Raw genomic sequence first — 19,933 nt, forward strand, 5'->3', positions numbered from 1 at the left:
CAGCATGAATACACGAGATGATACCTCTCGTCTACCAGCCATTTGGAAACCCGCCTTGATTGACAGACGAGGCCCAACCACCAAGAATGATACCAGACCCAAACTCATGATAACATCACATGACATCACCACCACACAACCATTCAAAAAGCAAATCCGAACCCACAACGATAAAGACACACAACCACAAAACAGAAACCTAACTACAGCTGCAACAGCCACTTTAAACCCCTCCAAACCACACAATAAGCAAACTGACACCCACTATAAAAACATGGCACCACCACAAACACGAAGCCGAACAAAAGCAGCACAACTCACCAGCTCAGTTCTGGAGCTGGCAGCTGAGACCAGCCCATCCACTCAGAACACCCCCCCACCCAATCAGAACACACCCACCATTCAAAACACACTCCCACCCAATCAGAACACACTTGGTCCCCTACCCAATCAGAGCACACCTCCACAGAACACACCCCCTCTGGCAGTTTAAAAAAGAGGAACTAACAGCCACATGCTTCTCCCAGAAGAAGGAAGCTAAAGCCTGATGATGACGGATGGGACTCCGTCGAAACGTTGCGCCCACACCTTTAGTTCTACGCGGGGAAAAACCCGAAAAACCAAGGATCCACATACAGGCACCCGCGAAAACCTCAGAAAACATATATATACTGTGTGTGTATATATATATATATATATATATATATATATATATATATATATATATATATATATATATATATATATATATATATATATATATTCAAATCCCCTGCAATGCATTAGCCAGTAATGCCCTACTTCATGATGGTCTGATGCTATCAGACTAGAGGGAGGCTAGTAGGCAGCAATAGAGGTAGATGACGGGTATAGATGAGAGGAGACTTTTCTGATAAGTGCTGGCCAAAAGTCATTCAAGGCATTAAAACCATTTCACTGAAACAACTGGAATGGTCTCTTCACTTTAGCAAAACCAAACAGACTGCCTGAATCATGTTGTCAAAGCTAATCTTAGTCTCTTTGCATAGGTCTATGTAATAGCATTCTATAAGCGTTATATAGTATTATAATGGCAATCATTACTCATTCTATATACCACATCTCCTCCATTACATCCATCTTGATTTCAAATATTTTATGGATTTAGCCACATTGAAATAGAAATCTTAGCACTCCAATAATGCACAAAAAAGACCTTATCTTAAAATCTTCTGTTTCACTGACAGAAAACACTTTCACTCTTGCGCAGCCCATGAAGAATTTCATTTAGCCCTCTGAGGTGTAAAGGTAACCACAAATAATACAAAGCAGCTGAATGTGCCAAGAATAGCATATAAACAAGAGAATCACAGCAAAGAAGAGATGATGGCAATTAAAAATTATGGCTGGCTATCAAATCCAGCCTATCTTTTGAGAAAATCGAAACTATACTTTTATTTTAAGCATTATGCGATACATGTTGTTGATAAAATTAAGTGACAAAACTAAATACAAAGTAACCCCTATAATATGTATGGTATAAGCTGAGCTTATCAATTATGAATAATAGAAGTGTGCGAGAAGTATTGAAAATAAAAAGTTGAATAATTCGAGTAGAGCTTCAATAAATAGGAGGCCTTTTCAGTGGTATATAAATAGAACACCTTCCCATTTTCAGAATCCTTTGGGGTTTTGCTAGCATTTCTGGTTACTTGCTTTATAAACTGCCCTTTTCAAATATTAATGGCCCAATCAAAATTTAAAAGGCAATTTCAAAGTTCTTATTCATTAATAGCAGTATCTTATTGATGAGAAAGAAGGTGCAGATATTTGCACCTGTTTGTTTTTGGAGTTTAAAATTGGAGTTGCAGCCTTTTATCTATTTAAACATAAAAGCAATCCATTTTAGTTAATTAATTCATATGGTGAATCATAAATAAGTGACTAACAGTACAGTGCAATGGTTGTTTTCTTTGTTTATTTTTAGCTTCAGTGTATCACAGTGATGTAACATTTTTAATAAATACAGCTTGAATTTCTGTTCAAGAAGTAGCTGAGGTTTATTAAAGTTGTTTCTGAGATGGTGGCCATGTAAACGGAAAGAAGGAAGGAAGGAAGGAAGGAAGGAAGGAAGGGAGGGAGGGAGGGAGGGAGGGAGGGAGGGAGGGAGGGAGGGAAGGAGGGAGGGAGGGAGGGAGGGAGGATAAAAATTGCACATTTTCCCTCCTTACTTCAAATGAGTAAACATGATCAGTTTATCAGTTGATTTAAACTAATCAACCTAAAATATGAAAGAATGAATTCTTTTAAAAACATTGTACTAACAACTCATATATGCCTTAAAACTCAGCATGTTTAGACATGAACAACTCTTTTGTCTTGTTGCATCATTTTTTTATTAGGAGTCTGATGGTAATACTTTGAGATAGTTCTGTTCCTATCTCTCCAAACATAATCAGAAGATGGGGACCTATAAGGTTTTGTCTTGTGTGCCCTGTCATTTAACATCCATATAAAGCCATTGGAAAGAATCGTTTACAGGTTTAGAGAAGGCAGTCATCAGTACTGATGGCAGTTATATTTTTCCTTTTCTGTGATTTAGAGGTTAGATTTCATTAGGCTTCTATGTGCCCAGATTGAAAGGGTCTGAATGGATAAGATGAACTGGGACTCAGGGTAAATGACTATTCTGAACAAAGCTACATTTCCTCTTATTGGTCAGGTTCGCAGTCTGGAGTTTCACCTGAATTCAGCATGATGATTTCAATCATATATCATCAGTAACAAAGAGAGCCTTTAAGTCTTTGACCAGTTACTATCGGAAGAACAAAAACCTAGCTTGGTGATTTATGCACTGCTAACCTTAAATATGGATTGTTAATGCATTGAACAGCCTTGAAAAGGCTCAGAAATTGCACTTACCTCAGAACATACCAAAATATGTGGCGGTTGGTGGTTCCTAAAAGTTTTGCCTAAGTCCACGTACAAACAACTTCACTGGTTCTCAAGACCAACTCACAATTATCATATGTACAGTATAAAATACTCACACAGCTTAGTATCAAGCTCCTTATAGAACTGGCTATTCCTGAACTCTCCATCCAACACTCTTAGAACATCAATGTAGCATCTTTTGCAGTTTTAAAGGTAAAGGTTCCCCCGCACATGCGTGCTAGTCGTTTCCGACTCTAGGGGGCGGTGCTCATCTCCGTTTCAAAGCCGAAGAGCCAGCGCTTGTCCGAGGACGTCTCCGTGGTCATGTGGCCGGCATGACTAGCACGGAACGCTGTTACCTTCCCACCATAGTGGTCCCTATTTTTCTACTTGCATTTTTACGTGCTTTCGAACTGCTAGGTGGGCAGAAGCTGGGACGAGTAACAGGCGCTCACTCTGTTACGCGGCACTCGGGATTTGATCCACCAAACTGCCGACCTTCTGATCGGCAAGCTCAGTGTCCTAACCCACTGAGCCACCGCGTCCCGCCGCGTTTTACTGTGTTTTACTGTGGATTTATTTGACATCTACACTTAACTCTGCCTTCTCTTTGGCATATCCATGTTGTCGAACAAAGTTATTGGAAATCAAGCAACTTCTCAGTTTCCTGTGCCTCCTGATGGCTTCAACTGTCTTAATACTTTTGAAATGCATTTTAATGTTATAAAATTTATGTTTAATGTGTTTCTGCTCTTGTAATGCTATTTCTGTAAACGGCCCTGAGCTTTTACGCGAGTGGGCATTATAGGAATGCTCTGAATAAAATCAGTCCATTTATTTCCTGATTTACAGTTCAATAATACATATGTATTTCATTCTAGCAAGTCATGGAAACAATACAGTTGCACATTTACCTGTTTTTAAAAGTACCAGAACAATTCATATCTTTACTTAGTAAATGAATAAGGGCTTATAACCATGTGACTGAGGCCATTTGGTTGTAAAATTGATACCACTGTTTTGCCATTGCTTTTATTAACTTATTTGATGATATTAACTTGTACAGAAATGCCTTCAAGTCAGTATAACTCCTGGTGATTTCCTGACCAGTCTCCTGAAATTTTATTGACAACATTTTTTGGAAATAGTTTGCCATTGCCTCTTTCTTAGCATTGATAGAAAGTGACCTGTCCAAGGTCAGTCATGTGACTTTGTGCCTCAAGTGGGACTAGAATTCATAGAGTGCCAATTTCTAGACTAGTGCTTTAACCACTATATCATACTGGCTCTCCAACTTAGCATAAATGTTAGTAATATAAAAATGGAAAGTTACTTGAACATATTCTTTCTTAAGAACTATTTCCTATCAAATAAAACTTTTTAAATTAAAACTTGGCAAACATTTGAAAAGCTTGTATTATACACTATCCAGGTAATGGAAAACAATAAGACAGGAACTTAAGTCTTCTCGCTTTTTTAGGGAATAATAAAAGCTAGTTTACTTGAGACCCAAACTCATTAAGGAGTTGAGCAGTTTCAAAATTGGATTAAATAAATAAGTAATAATTACAGTAATAGTGAGTTACATGTTGCTCATGTACTGCATTACTATAGTAAAATGAAGATTAAGTAAGTACGTATTAGAATGCTTTCTCTATATATTCACTGACAGTATTACGCTTGGAAAATCATAAAAACGTGGATCAAAAATACATTCCCATTTTTCTGAACAAAATGTATTTCTAGTTCTTCTAGAATATTTATTTTTGTATAACCATTTTATTAATGTAATTTGGAATCATTCTATGCAAAGCTTTTCAACTTTAAAAGGTAATATAACTATAGATATTATATAAAAACAAATGAAACTGGGAAGTTTTGCCTATCTCTGAGCAATGTTGACCATGCAACTCTGATTAATCACTACCAAATTTCTTATAAGAAATGGTGATTTTTCCCTTTATCCTTCAGCGTCTCTCTACTAAATCCCTCCATCCATACGTTTGCTATACCGTCTGCCTTATGTGCAAGCTTCCTCTCTTCCTTCTTCACTGAGCAACTGTAAATACTGAATAGGGAGGCTAGCAATAAGGACATAAAAGGAAGTCCCTGATCTATGATAACAGTTGAGCCCAACATTTCTGTTGCTAATTGAGATAGTTGTTAAGTGGTGGCACAGTATTTACAGGCTAACTCTGCTCATTGCCTGGAGTTCAACCCTGACTGGCTCAAGGTTAACCCTAACCCTAACATCCTTCTGGGGTCAGTAAAATGAGGACCCAGATTGTTGGGGTCAATATACTGCCTCTGTAAACCACTTAAGGAGTGCTGTAAAGCACTATGAAGTGATGTATAAGTCTAAGTTGTATTGCTATTGCCCTATTTTACAACCTTTCTTACCAAAGCTGTTAAGTGAAATTAAGTCACTGTACTTGTTAAGTTAGTAACATGGTTGTTAAGTAGCTTCTCCAATGACTTTGCTAGTCAGTAGTCATAAAAGGTGATCACAAGACCCCAGGCAAATGCAACTGTCATAAATATGAGTTAGTAGCCAAGTATCCGAATTTTGATCACATGACCGTGAGGATGCTGCAACAGTATGAAAAACAGTCATAAGTCACTTTTTTCAGTGCCATCGTAACTTCGAATGGTCACTAAATGAATTGTTGTAAGTTGAGGACTACCTATATTCAATAGGGAAGCTGGCAAAAAGGATAAGAGTGGAATAAATGCTAGTAGTAAATTCTGCTTTATAATTAAATTTACACTGAACTCATTCCATGTTTCTCCACTATGTATCACCAGCCCATTTTTAAGTTAATACCAAGCAAAATATTTAATCAGTGCAATGGAGCAATCTCCTTACCAGTAACCGTTATCTGAAGCAGGATTGTTACATCCAAATAGTAACATATGGTGGACAGTGTCCATACTGGCATGAGGTTTAAAGTCAACTGAAAGACAAAAATTATAATATAAATATAAGTTTGTTTTCTTAGTTTAACAAACTATTAAGTTGTATATGAATGCTTTTCTGCAAACACTGAAGAAAGAATAAAACAAGGTGTCATCTACATTTGGCTGTATCTCTTGCAAGCAACGGGTAATTGAAATGGCTGGTCAAGAGTTTTTTCAAACAGAAAAATACTTGACAATGGGTTAGTTTAGTTTAGTTTAGTTTATTAGACTTATATACCGCCCTTCTCCCATAGGACTCAGGGCGGTTCACAAGGTTTTTTAAAAGAAAACAATACCACAATTACAAAAATGAAAACAATTAAAATTATTATATTAAACCTTGAATATAAAAATCCTAATTAAAAACCAATTAATACCCCAATTAATACCCTCAGTCCAGGCCAGAAAGCTCAAAGAGCCAGGTCTTCAGGTCCCAGCGGAATGAGCGGAAGTCAGGGGCAGTCCTAAGCTCTACAGGTAGCTGGTTCCAAAGGGCAGGCGCATCCACAGAGAAGGCCCTCCCCCTGGGTATTGTCCGCCGGCAATCTTTTACCGGCGGTACCCTGAGAAGACCCTTCCTGTGGGAGCGCACAGGACGAAGGGAGCTTGATGTTGGCAGCAGATGTTCCCTCAGATATCCCGGACCCAAGCCATTTAGGGCTTTATAGGTCATCACCAGCACCTTGAATCTCACCTGGAGGGCAACCGGAAGCCAATGCAGCTCGCGGAGCAGAGGTGTTATGTGGGAGTATCGAGAAACCCCCATCACAACCCGCGTGGCTGCATTCTGCGCCAGCTGAAGCCTCCGGGTGGTCCTCAAGGGCAGCCCCATGTAGAGAGCGTTGCAGTAGTCCAATCAGGAGGTCACAAGTGCATGAGTGACTGTGCGTAGGGCATCTCGGTCCAGGTAGGGCCGCAACTGGCGCACCAGGCGAACCTGGGCAAAGGGCCCCCTGGTCACGGCTCCTATATTATCTTCAAAACTGAGCCGCATAACTGGGTTATGCTCAATATCACAGAACACCCCTTACCAGAGCAAGATTTGATCAGCAATATTGTTAAATACAGACAATTCAGCAAGTGCCATATTCTGAGGGAGCATATGTTTGTGAAATAGCAGATGTAGCACATGTCCTTTTCAACTATCAATTATATGGCCAGGCAAGGGCTCTGCACTTATAATAGATATAATCATATATTGGGACTGTAACAAAGGACTTTTTTATTACCTTAATGACACAAAAACATATGTAGTGATTAGAACTGTTTAGATTTATAATTAGGGATGTTCAACTGAGAATTCATTTCATGAAAAACATTAGGAATTAGGCAGTAAACTCACCTAAAAACATGCTGTTTTAGGATACAATCTAGGTCAGTCACTCGGACCAGAGGTTTAGTCTTCTGAGCTTTGGGGCTCATACTGAAGCCCATTCACATTCTGGTGAGAGAGAAGTTCCCTGAGGATGGGCTCCAGCATGAATCTGAAAGCTCAGAAGACTTAAACTCTGGTCCCGGTGACCAACCCAGATTGGATCCTGCAACATTATCCTGGCACATATTAGCCTTCATTGTGACATACTATTTTAACATTCATTTTATGTCTCTGCATTCTGTTTTATCTTATAATATTTAATCTTGCTCTTTTCACTTTATCTTACCTTACTATATTTTATCCTACCTCAATCTATTTTATCTTATTTTACTGTATCTTACTGTGATGGATGGCCATTGCTTTGATATAAACAACTGACTAATCAGTAAAGTTATACTACTATCTATCTGTCTATCCATTCAGTTGCCATTCAGAGGTACATATTTTGAACACAAAAATAATAAAGCTTGTATTTTCATTCTATTATTATGAATTAGAGGTAATAAAAAAACAACAAAAGAAAAAGGACAATAGCAAATATGTCATCACGGGTCTATTTAAATTCATAACTGCGAAAAACATTACAATTAAGACAATTTTAGTTTCTTTTCATAAAACGCTCACAATTCTTTTCTGGTTTTTTTTTGGGGGGGGTAACAGATGACAGACTATAATATTTGTTATTTTGTCTCTTAAACATTTGTGAGAGTTCTAAAAAGTAGTAGATCAAATTCTTGAGTTCATTGCGGTATTAGAACCACAGATGTTTCTTAATACTGAGTGAAAGAATGTCTTTGAATTCTGATTTTTGAAGTTCAGTGATATAAAAGCGTATTTCTGGGAAGGAAAAATGGAATACATTAATGGAGAGAATTCACTCCTGTGATATCCACTAGAATTTTACAGTCCACTGGGATTGCATACTGTCTTATGTTAAACAAATGAAAACTTTTGAGGATTCTTTGGGGGCACTTCAAAAATCTATTGATATTATTATAACCAGAACTGATAATTCAGAACATGGTGATTCCAGATCAGGTGATAGAATAACAACAGATGAATTTACTGTAATAACTTTATCAAAAGCAAATCCAGTGTTACAAACATAGTTTATTTATTTGGAAGCATAATCAGATAGGAACAACATAAATATTTTTGGAACTGTGCACATCTTAAAAAACCTACTTTCTAGTTCCAGATTTTTTTTTAACTATTTGAATACTAATGGGAAAAAGAGAAAGAGAGAGAGGGGGGGAGGAAGGAGAGAGGGAGGGAGAGAGAGATGATGATGATGATGAAAAATGTTGGCCAATTGATTAGGGCAGTCAAAATTTTATACCAGTGATTCAGGACAAAAATAATATATATGTAACACATGTTTGTTTACAAGGTTATCTCCCCTTGATTTTTACCCAAGAAGCTTCACTTAATTAGAAAAGATTTAGTCATCCAAATCTAAGTTCATATTTTTAGCTATATTTTCTTTCTTTCTTTGCCTATTGGAAACTTACCTTCATGAACTGTCTTGGAATTGATGTATTTAAATTCCTATGTTCAGGGGGAAATCCTATGTTATTAGTTTTGAAGTATTTTGGAAAAAATATGAATTTCCTTATATATTAGCTAGTAGGAGGTATAGCAAACAATACCATGAGTTCATTTTTACTACTACCAGCATTTTTTTTAAAAAAAAATAGAACTAAGCTATAATCATTACATAATTCATTACACTTGTTCCTGAGATGTGATCTTGTAGTATTGCTCTATTTTGGACAAAAGCTATTTCAATATTTCATTCTCAAAGTCTCACTGGTCTCTGCAGATATTATTATTCTTCTAAATTATGTACCAATGGTTTGTAAATTAGCACAAGAATAATGGAAATGAATATGTTATGTGTTTATATCATAAACAAATGATATACAAAGCTGGAAGAATGACTGTTGCTTGTTAATCATTTCATGGTCTAAAGAACTTAATTCAGTGGCTCTTTGTAAGCTATAAAGAAGCACTGAGGAATTGGACCACATTATAATTGATACCGGAACAAATATTTGATCACCTATAATCCCAACTGGGGAACTATTTAAAAATTTGGCCTGCATGTACTAATTTATATGTGCAATATCCTACTGTTTTATTGCTTAGTAAATTGACTTAAAATTAATAATTCAGTTGTGAAATAAATATGCAAGTACAGTAGCTCTGATTAATAAATAAGATATATATTATGTGTATTTTTTCTACTTGGATATAAAATTTTAATGACACAAAATTATAGGTATAAACTTTATGTCTCTCTGTGTATCTATCTCTCTATCTATATCTATTTTGGAAAAAATAACTTGGAACACCACGAAACTAGAAAATAGCATTATTTTATTTTTATCTTACTGACCAATGCAGAGAGCTATGTGTTCATTTGCAAGAGGAAATTTCATTTAGATTGGCTGAGAAACACTATTAAATTATTTGGGGAGGGGAGGTTGAAGAAGGAAGGGAAAGGGGTATATCTGGTAACATACGTTTTTATTACTTCTAAACCATATAAACTAAGGCAGACCTGCAATTAAAAGGCTGGAAAGAATTCCAGAAATTGTGCTTTCTATATATTACCTAGGAAATACTACTGGCTTAGTAAAACTATTTATTATTTTCAACTCAGTATCTTGATTGAAAAATAGAATAGAATAGAATAGAATAGAATAGAATAGAATAGAATAGAATAGAATAGAATAGAATAGAATAGAATAGAATAGAATAGAATAGAATAGAATAGAATAGAATAGAATAGAATAGAATAGAAAGGGACCTTGGAGGTCTTCTAGTCCAGCCCCCTGCTCAAGCAGGAGAACTTATACCATTTCAGACAAGTGACTGTCTAGTTTCTTCTTAAAAACATCCAGTGATGGAGCACCCACAATTTCTTAATAACACTATATATGACCCTCTTTTGCTACATGTCCTAATACTGGGTTTATGTTAAGCGCTCAAGAAAGGTATTTGAGTTGATTCCTTTAGTATCTATAATTTACATATCATTTGTTTCTTATTTACTTTAATGTTGAGGTTCAACTGCTTTTAATTCTCCATGTACATAATTCCTTTGAGGTCTATTTTTTAAAAAAATTAAGAATTATACCTCAGATCTTTATTCATTTTTACGTTACAAAAATTATCATAAATTGTTCCCACCAAAGTATGTATAGAGGTTATCTATATCATCTATCTATCTATCTATCTATCTATCTATCTATCTATCTATCTATCTATCTATCTATCTATGCATTTGTGTGTGTATATTAAAGATTACTAAAGTAAATGCATTTGCTCAAGAAAAGGTAATCTCAATCTGCAGTAAAATTTCTATCGCAACAGTTCTGCAGCTGTAAATTCAAATAAACAGGTAATGCATCTTCTCATCTACTGTGTAATACAGTTTATATGGTATTGTTGACAAATGGGGATTACTATCAGCCAGCAAAGGGAAAAATATATTATGTACTCTTGGGCATATTCATTAAAATCAGGGACAGAGAATGGCAAATACATTTTCTAGCACTGGCAGAATGGCTTCCTTTCAGACATAATACTTCTCAACGTCAGTAGAATGGCCTTTAGTTATCACCACAGTTCAATAATAAACAATACATTGTACAGACCTGCACAGTACAACAAAATTTATTTTAGCTTTAGGATTTGCCCTTATAAAGTAATTAAATATCAAAATGTTAAATGGAAAAATAACAGTTTTTCACAAATGCAGTTAATTGTATGCCATATCTGCAAAACTCTGTGGAAGAAAGGCACACAATACAATTATGTGTTCTCAGCAAAGAATTAAAACCATATTTGGTAACTTACCTTTATGTATAGAGTATTTTTAAGTTTTTTAACTGCCAGTTTTGCCTTATATGACTGTTTTCAGTTTTAATAAAACAGAAAAAGTTAATTGGCTATTACTGGAAAAATAGATACATATTTTATTAAGATAATAGATAATTTGGTCCACTGGTTAAGGCACAGGATTGAATATTGGACAATTTGATAGTTTATGTATCTCAGTTCACCTCTATGACTTCTGATACTCAGTGTAATTATTTACTGTTATCTAAAGCACTTTTATCTTAAATTAAAATTGTAATGGGGTTTTAAATGAATATAGGGGATGCTTGTAGAAATAGAAAACATTTAAGATTCAGCCTAGGCACAACACAGGCAAATAAAATATAATCAAGACCCATTTAAACTCACCACTGTGGTTAAGCAATGTATTTCAGTCACTGATATTAACATTCATAGAAATATTCATGAATTTAATCCTAACGTATTCAAGATTCACTCTATTCTTCTTAGTGTTAATAATTTTCAGTATAAAATACAAATGCCCCTTAACAGTTTGACAGCCACCATATATCTTTCCAAATGAAATGTACTACTTCTAAAGGATTTTCCTGCCAGACTCTGGAGAATATGCAGAGAACAGAGATGACAAATAAATGAAGGTGTTTTATATTGAATCAGACCCAACTATATCTTTTCTAATTGGTTTGAGATCTCCAGGCCCTAACCTTTAAATTCTCTGAACATGTAGCATTCTGCCCCACTTGCTATGGGTCTAATCAAATATGTTTCTCTGTAATCCCTATTAAGATAACAATGTTCACTCAATGTTTGTATTGCTGCTGTTGCTGTTATTATTATTTTTCCTTCAAAGAATAATATGGCAAAATGTGGATGCATAGGTGGTGTCAAATATTCACCACATGTAATATCACTTCTGTGTGCGTTGCCTTTGTTGCCTGTGTGGTGGTTGTTCCGTTTAAAGCCCTTCATTGTTTGGGACCAGGTTGGTTAAAGGACCATCTTCCCCCAGTAGTTTCTATTCATCCAGTTCTGTCCGGCAAGTTGGGCAAGGAATCTCAGCTGGTGGTACTAGGAAAGGTATCTTCTCTACTTTAGCCCTTGCCCTCTGCAACATTCTCTCAGGATTGAGGATCATCTAATCCTATTGGCCTTTCATAAGGGCTTGGCTTTGTGTCCAGGCCTGGGGCTCCAGGGGTAGGAAAGGTCCTGTTTCCTGGTTATATTGATGTCTATGACATTTTTTTTTCTTGGCAGCTATATATATATTATATATTACATACACAAATTATTACCAATAAATCATAGCACAACCTGCTGGCATTTTTTTTATAAAAGCATTTTTTTTAAATAAAGACTGGAAAAAGTAATCATTCTTCATTGCATTACCAGACTTATGGTCCCTGGAGCCCAAATTATATTTTTTTAAAGCTCCAATCCGCACATAGTATAATAATTTAGCAATGATAGAATCAAAACTTTTAAAATAATAGGATTATTTATTTATATCTCATATTTCTAGACCACTCATCTCTACAGGATTTACTGTTCGATTGGTTTGCAAGGAAAGCAGCATCATTTCACTCTTAACCCTATTTTAAAATGTTAGCACTCATCAACCACTTTACTTAAAATGTGCTAAAAGTTTACCAATACATTTTCAAACTACAAATAGCACTTTCCTGCATTCTGACTGTTATAAATTTCCATTTTACTATTGACTCTTAGTAGGTGTAAACATTTGCAAGGGCAATGAAATAAAAATTAAGATGGAATCAACTTGATAAGCAGATGGTGCTTACTTCACTGATCTAGTAAATTAAACATTGATACAGTGCTTGTCATTTACCTGTCATTTCATCCTTGCCTCAACATAAAGCAAGTACATTTTGCAGATAGGTAAGATCTTAACTGCCAATGCTTATTGTAAGTGCAAAGAGATTTACAGCCTGAACTAGCAGGTAAATAAACAGCTTGTGCAATGGACTGGAATTAAATATCCAGCCACAGACAGAAAGCCAATGCTTTACAAATGAGAAAGCTTGGGCTCAGCTGCCAAAGGCACCTCTACATGAAGCTCCTTAAGCACTATTACTCACCAATCTCTCCAGATGCAGTTCTCCCCACCTTAAGTGGTTCCTTCTAGTTTTGCTTCTATATTAGGCATGAAGAATGCATTGCAGCAACTCTATGGAAAAGCTTAAGCTATAGAGAAGCCACAGAAACCTTGACTGATTCATATAAAATTGACCATCTTTTTCTGAATCTTAAATAGTACTTACCTACATAAGCTTCCTCTTCCACTGGCAAACGCAGCGACATGCAAAGGTAAGTATCAGACTATATGGAAGGACAGAAAACGTAGAGTATGTAAAATGTTAGAGCTTTTTTTCTTCAAAAGTTAAAAATACAAGAGGAAATAATAGCATCTCTAACTGTTTTGAAGTATAGTCAGAACTATTTGCTAAATAAAAATAATTTAGCTGACAAAATGATAAAACACATCTTTCTTTTAATTCCCTACCTAATAATAACTTTGGTTATTTTTTACCTGACCAGAGATAATACATGTATATATGAAATCCGACTATATTAATCAATGAAAGCTAGAATCAATACTTTACAGCATTATCTTTTTCGTTATGTTCAACCACACTATTAAGCCAATTCCAGAGGCAGGCAACAAGCACACATCACATAATATTCAACTGTTTAACTGAATATTAAACATCCAGGTGAAGGGATGTCAGATTACACCTGGAGCAGTTAGTACTGTAGTTCTGCAATGACACTAAGCAAGCAGATATTCTTCTATTATGACAAGGAAAGGTAGGCATCATATTGTAATAGACTGTAAAGCCTATAATAGCATATAATCAATCAATTCACTTAAAAAAGTTTTCCATATACCGGTAATATTTGGAAATAAATGTAGACAAGTCAAAATAATGCTGCATTATAAACTAAATATAATTCAAAAGCTTTCTGAAGATATATACTTCAAATATATTCAAATCAACCGTGCTTCAAACCAAAATACATCTTAACCTACCATTTTGTACTTTATCTACTTTTTTTCAAGCAATGATGAGGTAACGCTGTTCAGAGAATATATAAACTGGAAACTCTTAATGATGTCAGTAACAGTGTAAATTAATCAATAGAATACTTTCTATTGTAGGCGCTGGGGAAATTATTTAAACTAGACATGGTTTAGCAACAGTCACTGCACACTAGAACATGACAATCCTGAACTGATTATTTCAGTGGTCCAAGAAGACACAGCCAGCAATAATATATTCCCTCCATATATCACTATATTTATTATTTTACAATCAACTTTTGCTTCTAAATGAAGAAAATGTGCAAGGAAAATAACTGATGAATAATAATGACAATGGCAGCAGCAAGATATTTCATAACTTTTACAGATTGTTTGATAATATTACTTGCAACTATATTTTGTAAGAGTTCTGTTAATACTAAAATAAATGGCAGTTTCTAAATCATGCTTCATGAAATCTAATAATCCCTTGCATTAAATGTATTTAATAAACAATATTTTATAACAAAATTAAAAATATTGTTATAATTTAATTTCATAGTTTTATATTTTCTACTGAACATTTTTAAAATTATCTGAATCTTGAGATATTAAGTTCCAATTTCCAAATTGCTAAACCAAGTTCATTATTTATTTTATATAATATACATTTCCTTGGTTAAAATAAACTTTTCCTGAGTTTATTTATTTAAAAATCTAAAAATGTTGATCATATGCAAAAGTACATAATTCCTCTATTAGTTTTCCATACACATAATTCCAGATGTAAAAATACATAGACTGATCATATAATTGCAGTTCTTTATTATATTCTATTTCAGAGTGGCAACTTCAAGTAACTTATATGTTGTTTTCTAGTTTCCCAAAGTGCATAAATAAACAATTTACTTCAGTATAATTCTCCCTAATTCATCAATTCGAAGTAAATAATTTACACGAAGAGAGAGAACTTTAATGATTATACAAAGACTCACTGCTCTTTATCTTTCAAACTGTCAGGGGCTGACAGTCATGCATGCTAATGGATACACTCCTATTAATACAAAAATAAATGAGCAATGAAAATGTCAATTGCTCTGCAATCTACTGTCATTATTTCATATCTTAGTCTACAAGCAAACATTAATGGCTTGGGAGTGGTTGCAAATAACATACAAGTTGAATTGCCTAATTTCTTTAAAACACAATCACCTAAATAATTAAAACTGAATAATGAAAATGGAAATTTCTTTTTCCTTGCATTTCTCCCTTTACATTCAGTATAAAAAGTTGTTTTTAGCATCCGAAGATTTTTAACTTCAAAAGATTAAATCATAGGTAATTCAAAGATCCTAATGGTATGGTTGCTTTAACATATTTTTATATGAATCCCACAAAGAAGGGCAGTCTGGGTAGAAAGCTCTTCAAAAGTTCTAATAACTAAGAAAAAAATAAATGATTGAAGATTGAAGACAAAGAAGCATACTACAGGTACCCCAAATTATAGTTATGAATGCTGTATTCACCCCATAAATGATTGTTACAATTACCTTTCGTCTGCCTACATAATGCTACAGATTTGGGAAAGATGATTTATTTGGGCCTCATCACATTTTTGTTGCTATCAATATCATCATCATCATCATCATCATCATCATCATCATCATCATCATCACCATCATTATTTTAGCTTACATAAGCATCATATTTATTGCCAAATTTATATTTTCTACGTATTATGAAAACTACATCATGGTCATGTACAATTTAAATTCAAACAGCCAATTTCATATATTATCACCATATAAATTAGTTTCAAAAGGATTCATTTCCCATTTATATACTGTATATGCCTTAAACTTATATTAGCTCTATACCCCAGATCACATCACAGGATAAAACTGAAATGTAAAATGCAAATCATATGCTCTGAACTGACAGCAAAGAACTGTAGTACAATTATAAGGTTGATGCAAAAAAATGATATTCTACCTTTGCTAGAGGTAAAGCTACATTAAGGTTTTCCTTATTCTTTAAGATATCTTACATTACAATGGAAGATACTTCTCTTCTAATTAATTAAACCCTTTAATTAATGCACCAGCATATTTATCAATCTGAATTGTCAATATTTCACAGATTATAATAGATGCTGCATTTTTCAGTGTCATACTACTTCTATCAAACCACAAAAATTAAACAAAGTCTACATCAGGGGTGTCAAACTCAATTTCATTGAGGGCCACATCAGCATTGCGGTTGCCCTCAAGGGGCTGGGTGGGTATGGCCAGGGTGGGCGTGGCCTACTGGGTGGGCGTGGCTAGAGTGCGTATGGCCTACTGGGTGGGCATGGCCAGCTCTACATCATTCGCATCAAGGGTGCCTATGGGGGCCTGGGCAGGAGTGGGACAGATCTGAGGGTCTCTGGCAGAAGGAGGGTCTCTGGGCCAAGGCAGTGGGGGCCGTTCCCTCACTGTTTCCAGGATGGCTTCGCGGGCCACATAAAACCACTTCACAGGCCGAATCCGGCCCCCGGGCTTTGTGTTTGACATGTCTGGTCTACATAGAAGGCTAAATATGGTGAAAGTTGGATTAAATCCTAAAAGGTTCATTTACAGAAGTCCCTTAAAGAGGTGTCCACAGAATCTGATGAAATGATAAAACTAGAATAATGATGCAAGTTCCATCCTTTGTAGAGGTAGGTATGTGGATACTTCTAAATATTGCAGCTTTACAGTGTCAAGAATATCAATGTGCTACAAAGGCTTCCACATTCTATAGTCTTTAGGCAAGAAAAGAATAACAATTTTTGAGATGAAGGTGTCAAGGTTGAATTGCTAAGATCCTTGCTAACTTCTGTCGCTACTCAACTTGCCATAGAAACGGAGGAGGGAGAGCCTGGGAAAGAAACAGTTTCAAGAAGCCGTCCACACACTGTGAGACCCAAGGTCACAAAAGCAGGTGTCTGACGGAGAAGTGGATCATTCCCATAACAAACTGAGGAGATGTGATTGGGCAAAGTGAACATTTGGTGGGTGGAGGTTATGAAAAGCTATTGCTAACTAACCAGATTTTCGCATGGGAAAATTAAGAGTTGATTTTGCTTCTTCAGTGCTGGATTTGTAGTCAATAAAGTTTATGTCTTATGACACATCAAAACCATAGAGTTTCTTCAATATTGAATTCACTAGCTGGACTGTTTACAGAAGGTTTACCACATTCGGGATCTTACTCTTGCTTTACGCAACAGAATGAGAAAGAAATTTAATAAATATGTTGAACTTACTTCTCCTTCCATATCACATTCAACTGTGGCTAAGAAGAAGCAGAAAGCAGTCAACATCTATATGTACATCTGAAGTGTATTTTGAATTAAACTCCAAACTACAATTAGCCCTCAATCTAATATGCTGCTGGGCAATTGCAAATCACAATGCCATAAAGAGTCCCACTTAATATTTATCAAGGTGATCCACTGGAGACATGAGAACATATGACTGACTTTCCATTTTCAACAGCAGCAGGAAACCAGCCGTCCATAGTGGATACGGGGAAGAATTAAAAAGGTTTGTTTTGTTTCAAAGAAAAACGTTTTTCCTTCAGTAGCCTTCCTTAATGATCACTTTTCCTGAAACCATTAGTATCAGAAAACCATTGCTCTCGAGCAGACTTGCTAGGTGATCAAGGAATTAAACCTCCCAATTTCCTTTCATGCCAGCAGGGCTTTTTATAATCAATGTTTCTTACAGACAAAAATGAGAAAGCTTTATAGGTCTCTTTCTCTCTGTCTCTCTCTCTTACACATAAAACTAAATGATGGTAAAAACAAGCAGTCGACTGAGTGAAAGATAACATTCCAATGATTTTTTTTAACTAAGCAAATGCCAAAACATAATTATGGTGAGAATGAATCTACTAAATTATACCACTGCTTTGAAGATCCTTTATCACTGAAGATCTTTACAGGTAAGCCTCAACTTAGAGCGACAACCGAGCACAAAATTTCTGTTGCTAAACAAAACAGTGGTTAAATGAGTTTCTCTCCTTTTATGACTTTTCTTGCCACAGTTGTTAAATGAATCACTGCAGTTGTTAAGTTAGTAAAATGGCTGTTAAGTGAATCATTGCTTCCCCATTGATTTTGCGTGTCAGAAGGTCGCAAAAGATGATCACACGCATCCAGGATACTGCAACTGTCATAAAATACATGCCAGTTGCCAAGCCTCTGAATTTTGATCATGTGACCATGGGGATGCTACAACAGTCATCAGTGTGAAAAATGGTCATAAGTAACTTTTTTCAGTGCTGTTGTAACTTTGAGTGGTCACTAAATGAATCGTTGAAAGTTGAGGACTATCTGTACTTTATTATCTGTTCTTCTTCCCTGAAAATAAGAATGAACTAGCTGAGAGAGGCAATCTGGGTATTAGAATTCTTAACTAGTCATCAAAGATTACCCTCCCCCCCCACCCCCAAAAAAGACATGCAACAGGAAAGGGGAAAACATACTGTATGTTCACTCATTGGTGGGGTTTTTTTGGAAACTAACATGATTAAAAATAAATTCTATTACTAATACTTATTTTGCTGCACAGTGCCATCTACCACACTACTGTATATACTGTACTTATCATACTCCCTTACTTTATTAAAGAGCTGAGGTTAGGGTAAATAAGCTAGCAAAGCAGAGCATTCCCAGAAAAGTGCAATCTGTTTTGGTGAGTAAGATGGCCACAACCACACAGTTTCAATCACTGCCTCTTATAATACTCATGTAAATCCTTCCACTCCTGAGAGGACCTGCCCTAATTACTCACAAGACTGGAGGATGTTAAAAAGTTAGTTCCAATCATAAATTGAAACCTCAGCTTTATTAAAATGAGACTTGTTATGTAATTCACATTTCAACCTGGCAGCACATTCAAACACCTGAAAATTCTTTTGTTCTAATCATAGTTTCCAGGAAATGATCAAGGTGCTGGTGATGACCTATAAAGCCCTAAATGGCATGGGTCCGAATTACTTACGGGAGAACCTGCTGCCGGCATCAACTTCCCCTTGTCCAGTGCGCTCCCACAGAGAGGGCCTCCCCAGGGTGCCGTCGGTCAGAGAGTGTCGGCTGGCGACCCCCAGGGGGAGGGCTTTCTCTGTGGGCGCGCCAGACCTTTGGAATCATTTACCGGTTGAGCTCCAGATGGCTCCTGACCTTCGCTCCTTCCGCCGTGACCTGAAAACTTACTTATTTGAACAAGCCGGCCTGGTCTGATGGGTTTGGGGTATTTTTAATAGTAATTTAAATTAATTTTTATTGTAATTGGGCTTTTTATTTAATTTTTATCTTAACTTTTGTATGTTGTATTTTTATTGTATTTATTGCCCTGTACACCGCCCTGAGTCCTTCGGGAGAAGGGTGGTATAGAAATTAAATAAATAAATAAATAAATAATAACCAGATCACTTTTCTTCTGTTTCTGAATGAGCTAACTCCAGTGACTCATCTTTTCTATTGCTGAATCTTTTGTCATAAATCTAAAGGTCGAAGTGGGGGGGGGGAGAGGAAAATAGGAGAAAAACAATTCTATTAAGAGAGTTAAACAAACACTTCTACAATGATTCACAACATAGTCCTATGTATGTTTACTGGATGTAATGCAGAGTTGATCTTTAGAACACACTTCTTAAATGTGTGTTATTTGAAGGTTCTCTGCACTATAAAGCTCGTTGTCCATGACATGGGAGGAAGAGTGAGCTAATCAAGACACATAATAGTTCTTTAACTA

At 35.7% G+C, this 19,933-nt stretch overlaps 1 protein-coding gene across 7 annotated transcripts in view; it reads right to left on the bottom strand.

Moving 5' to 3' along the window:
* The window catches only part of PAM (peptidylglycine alpha-amidating monooxygenase), a 159,304-nt gene that overhangs the window by 72,042 nt on the left and 67,329 nt on the right, over window positions 1-19,933 (bottom strand). For all 7 annotated transcript variants that reach the window (XM_083354552.1, XM_083354550.1, XM_083354549.1 and 4 more), the window contains 2 exons: window positions 13,393-13,450; window positions 5,780-5,867 (listed from right to left, as the gene is read on the bottom strand). In XM_083354552.1, coding sequence (XP_083210678.1) covers window positions 5,780-5,867; window positions 13,393-13,450 — 146 coding nt within the window. The remainder of the gene's footprint in view (window positions 1-5,779; window positions 5,868-13,392; window positions 13,451-19,933) is intronic.

This window comes from Vipera ursinii (genome assembly GCF_947247035.1).
Source record: "Vipera ursinii genome assembly, chromosome: 2".
Lineage (NCBI taxonomy): Eukaryota > Metazoa > Chordata > Lepidosauria > Squamata > Viperidae > Vipera > Vipera ursinii.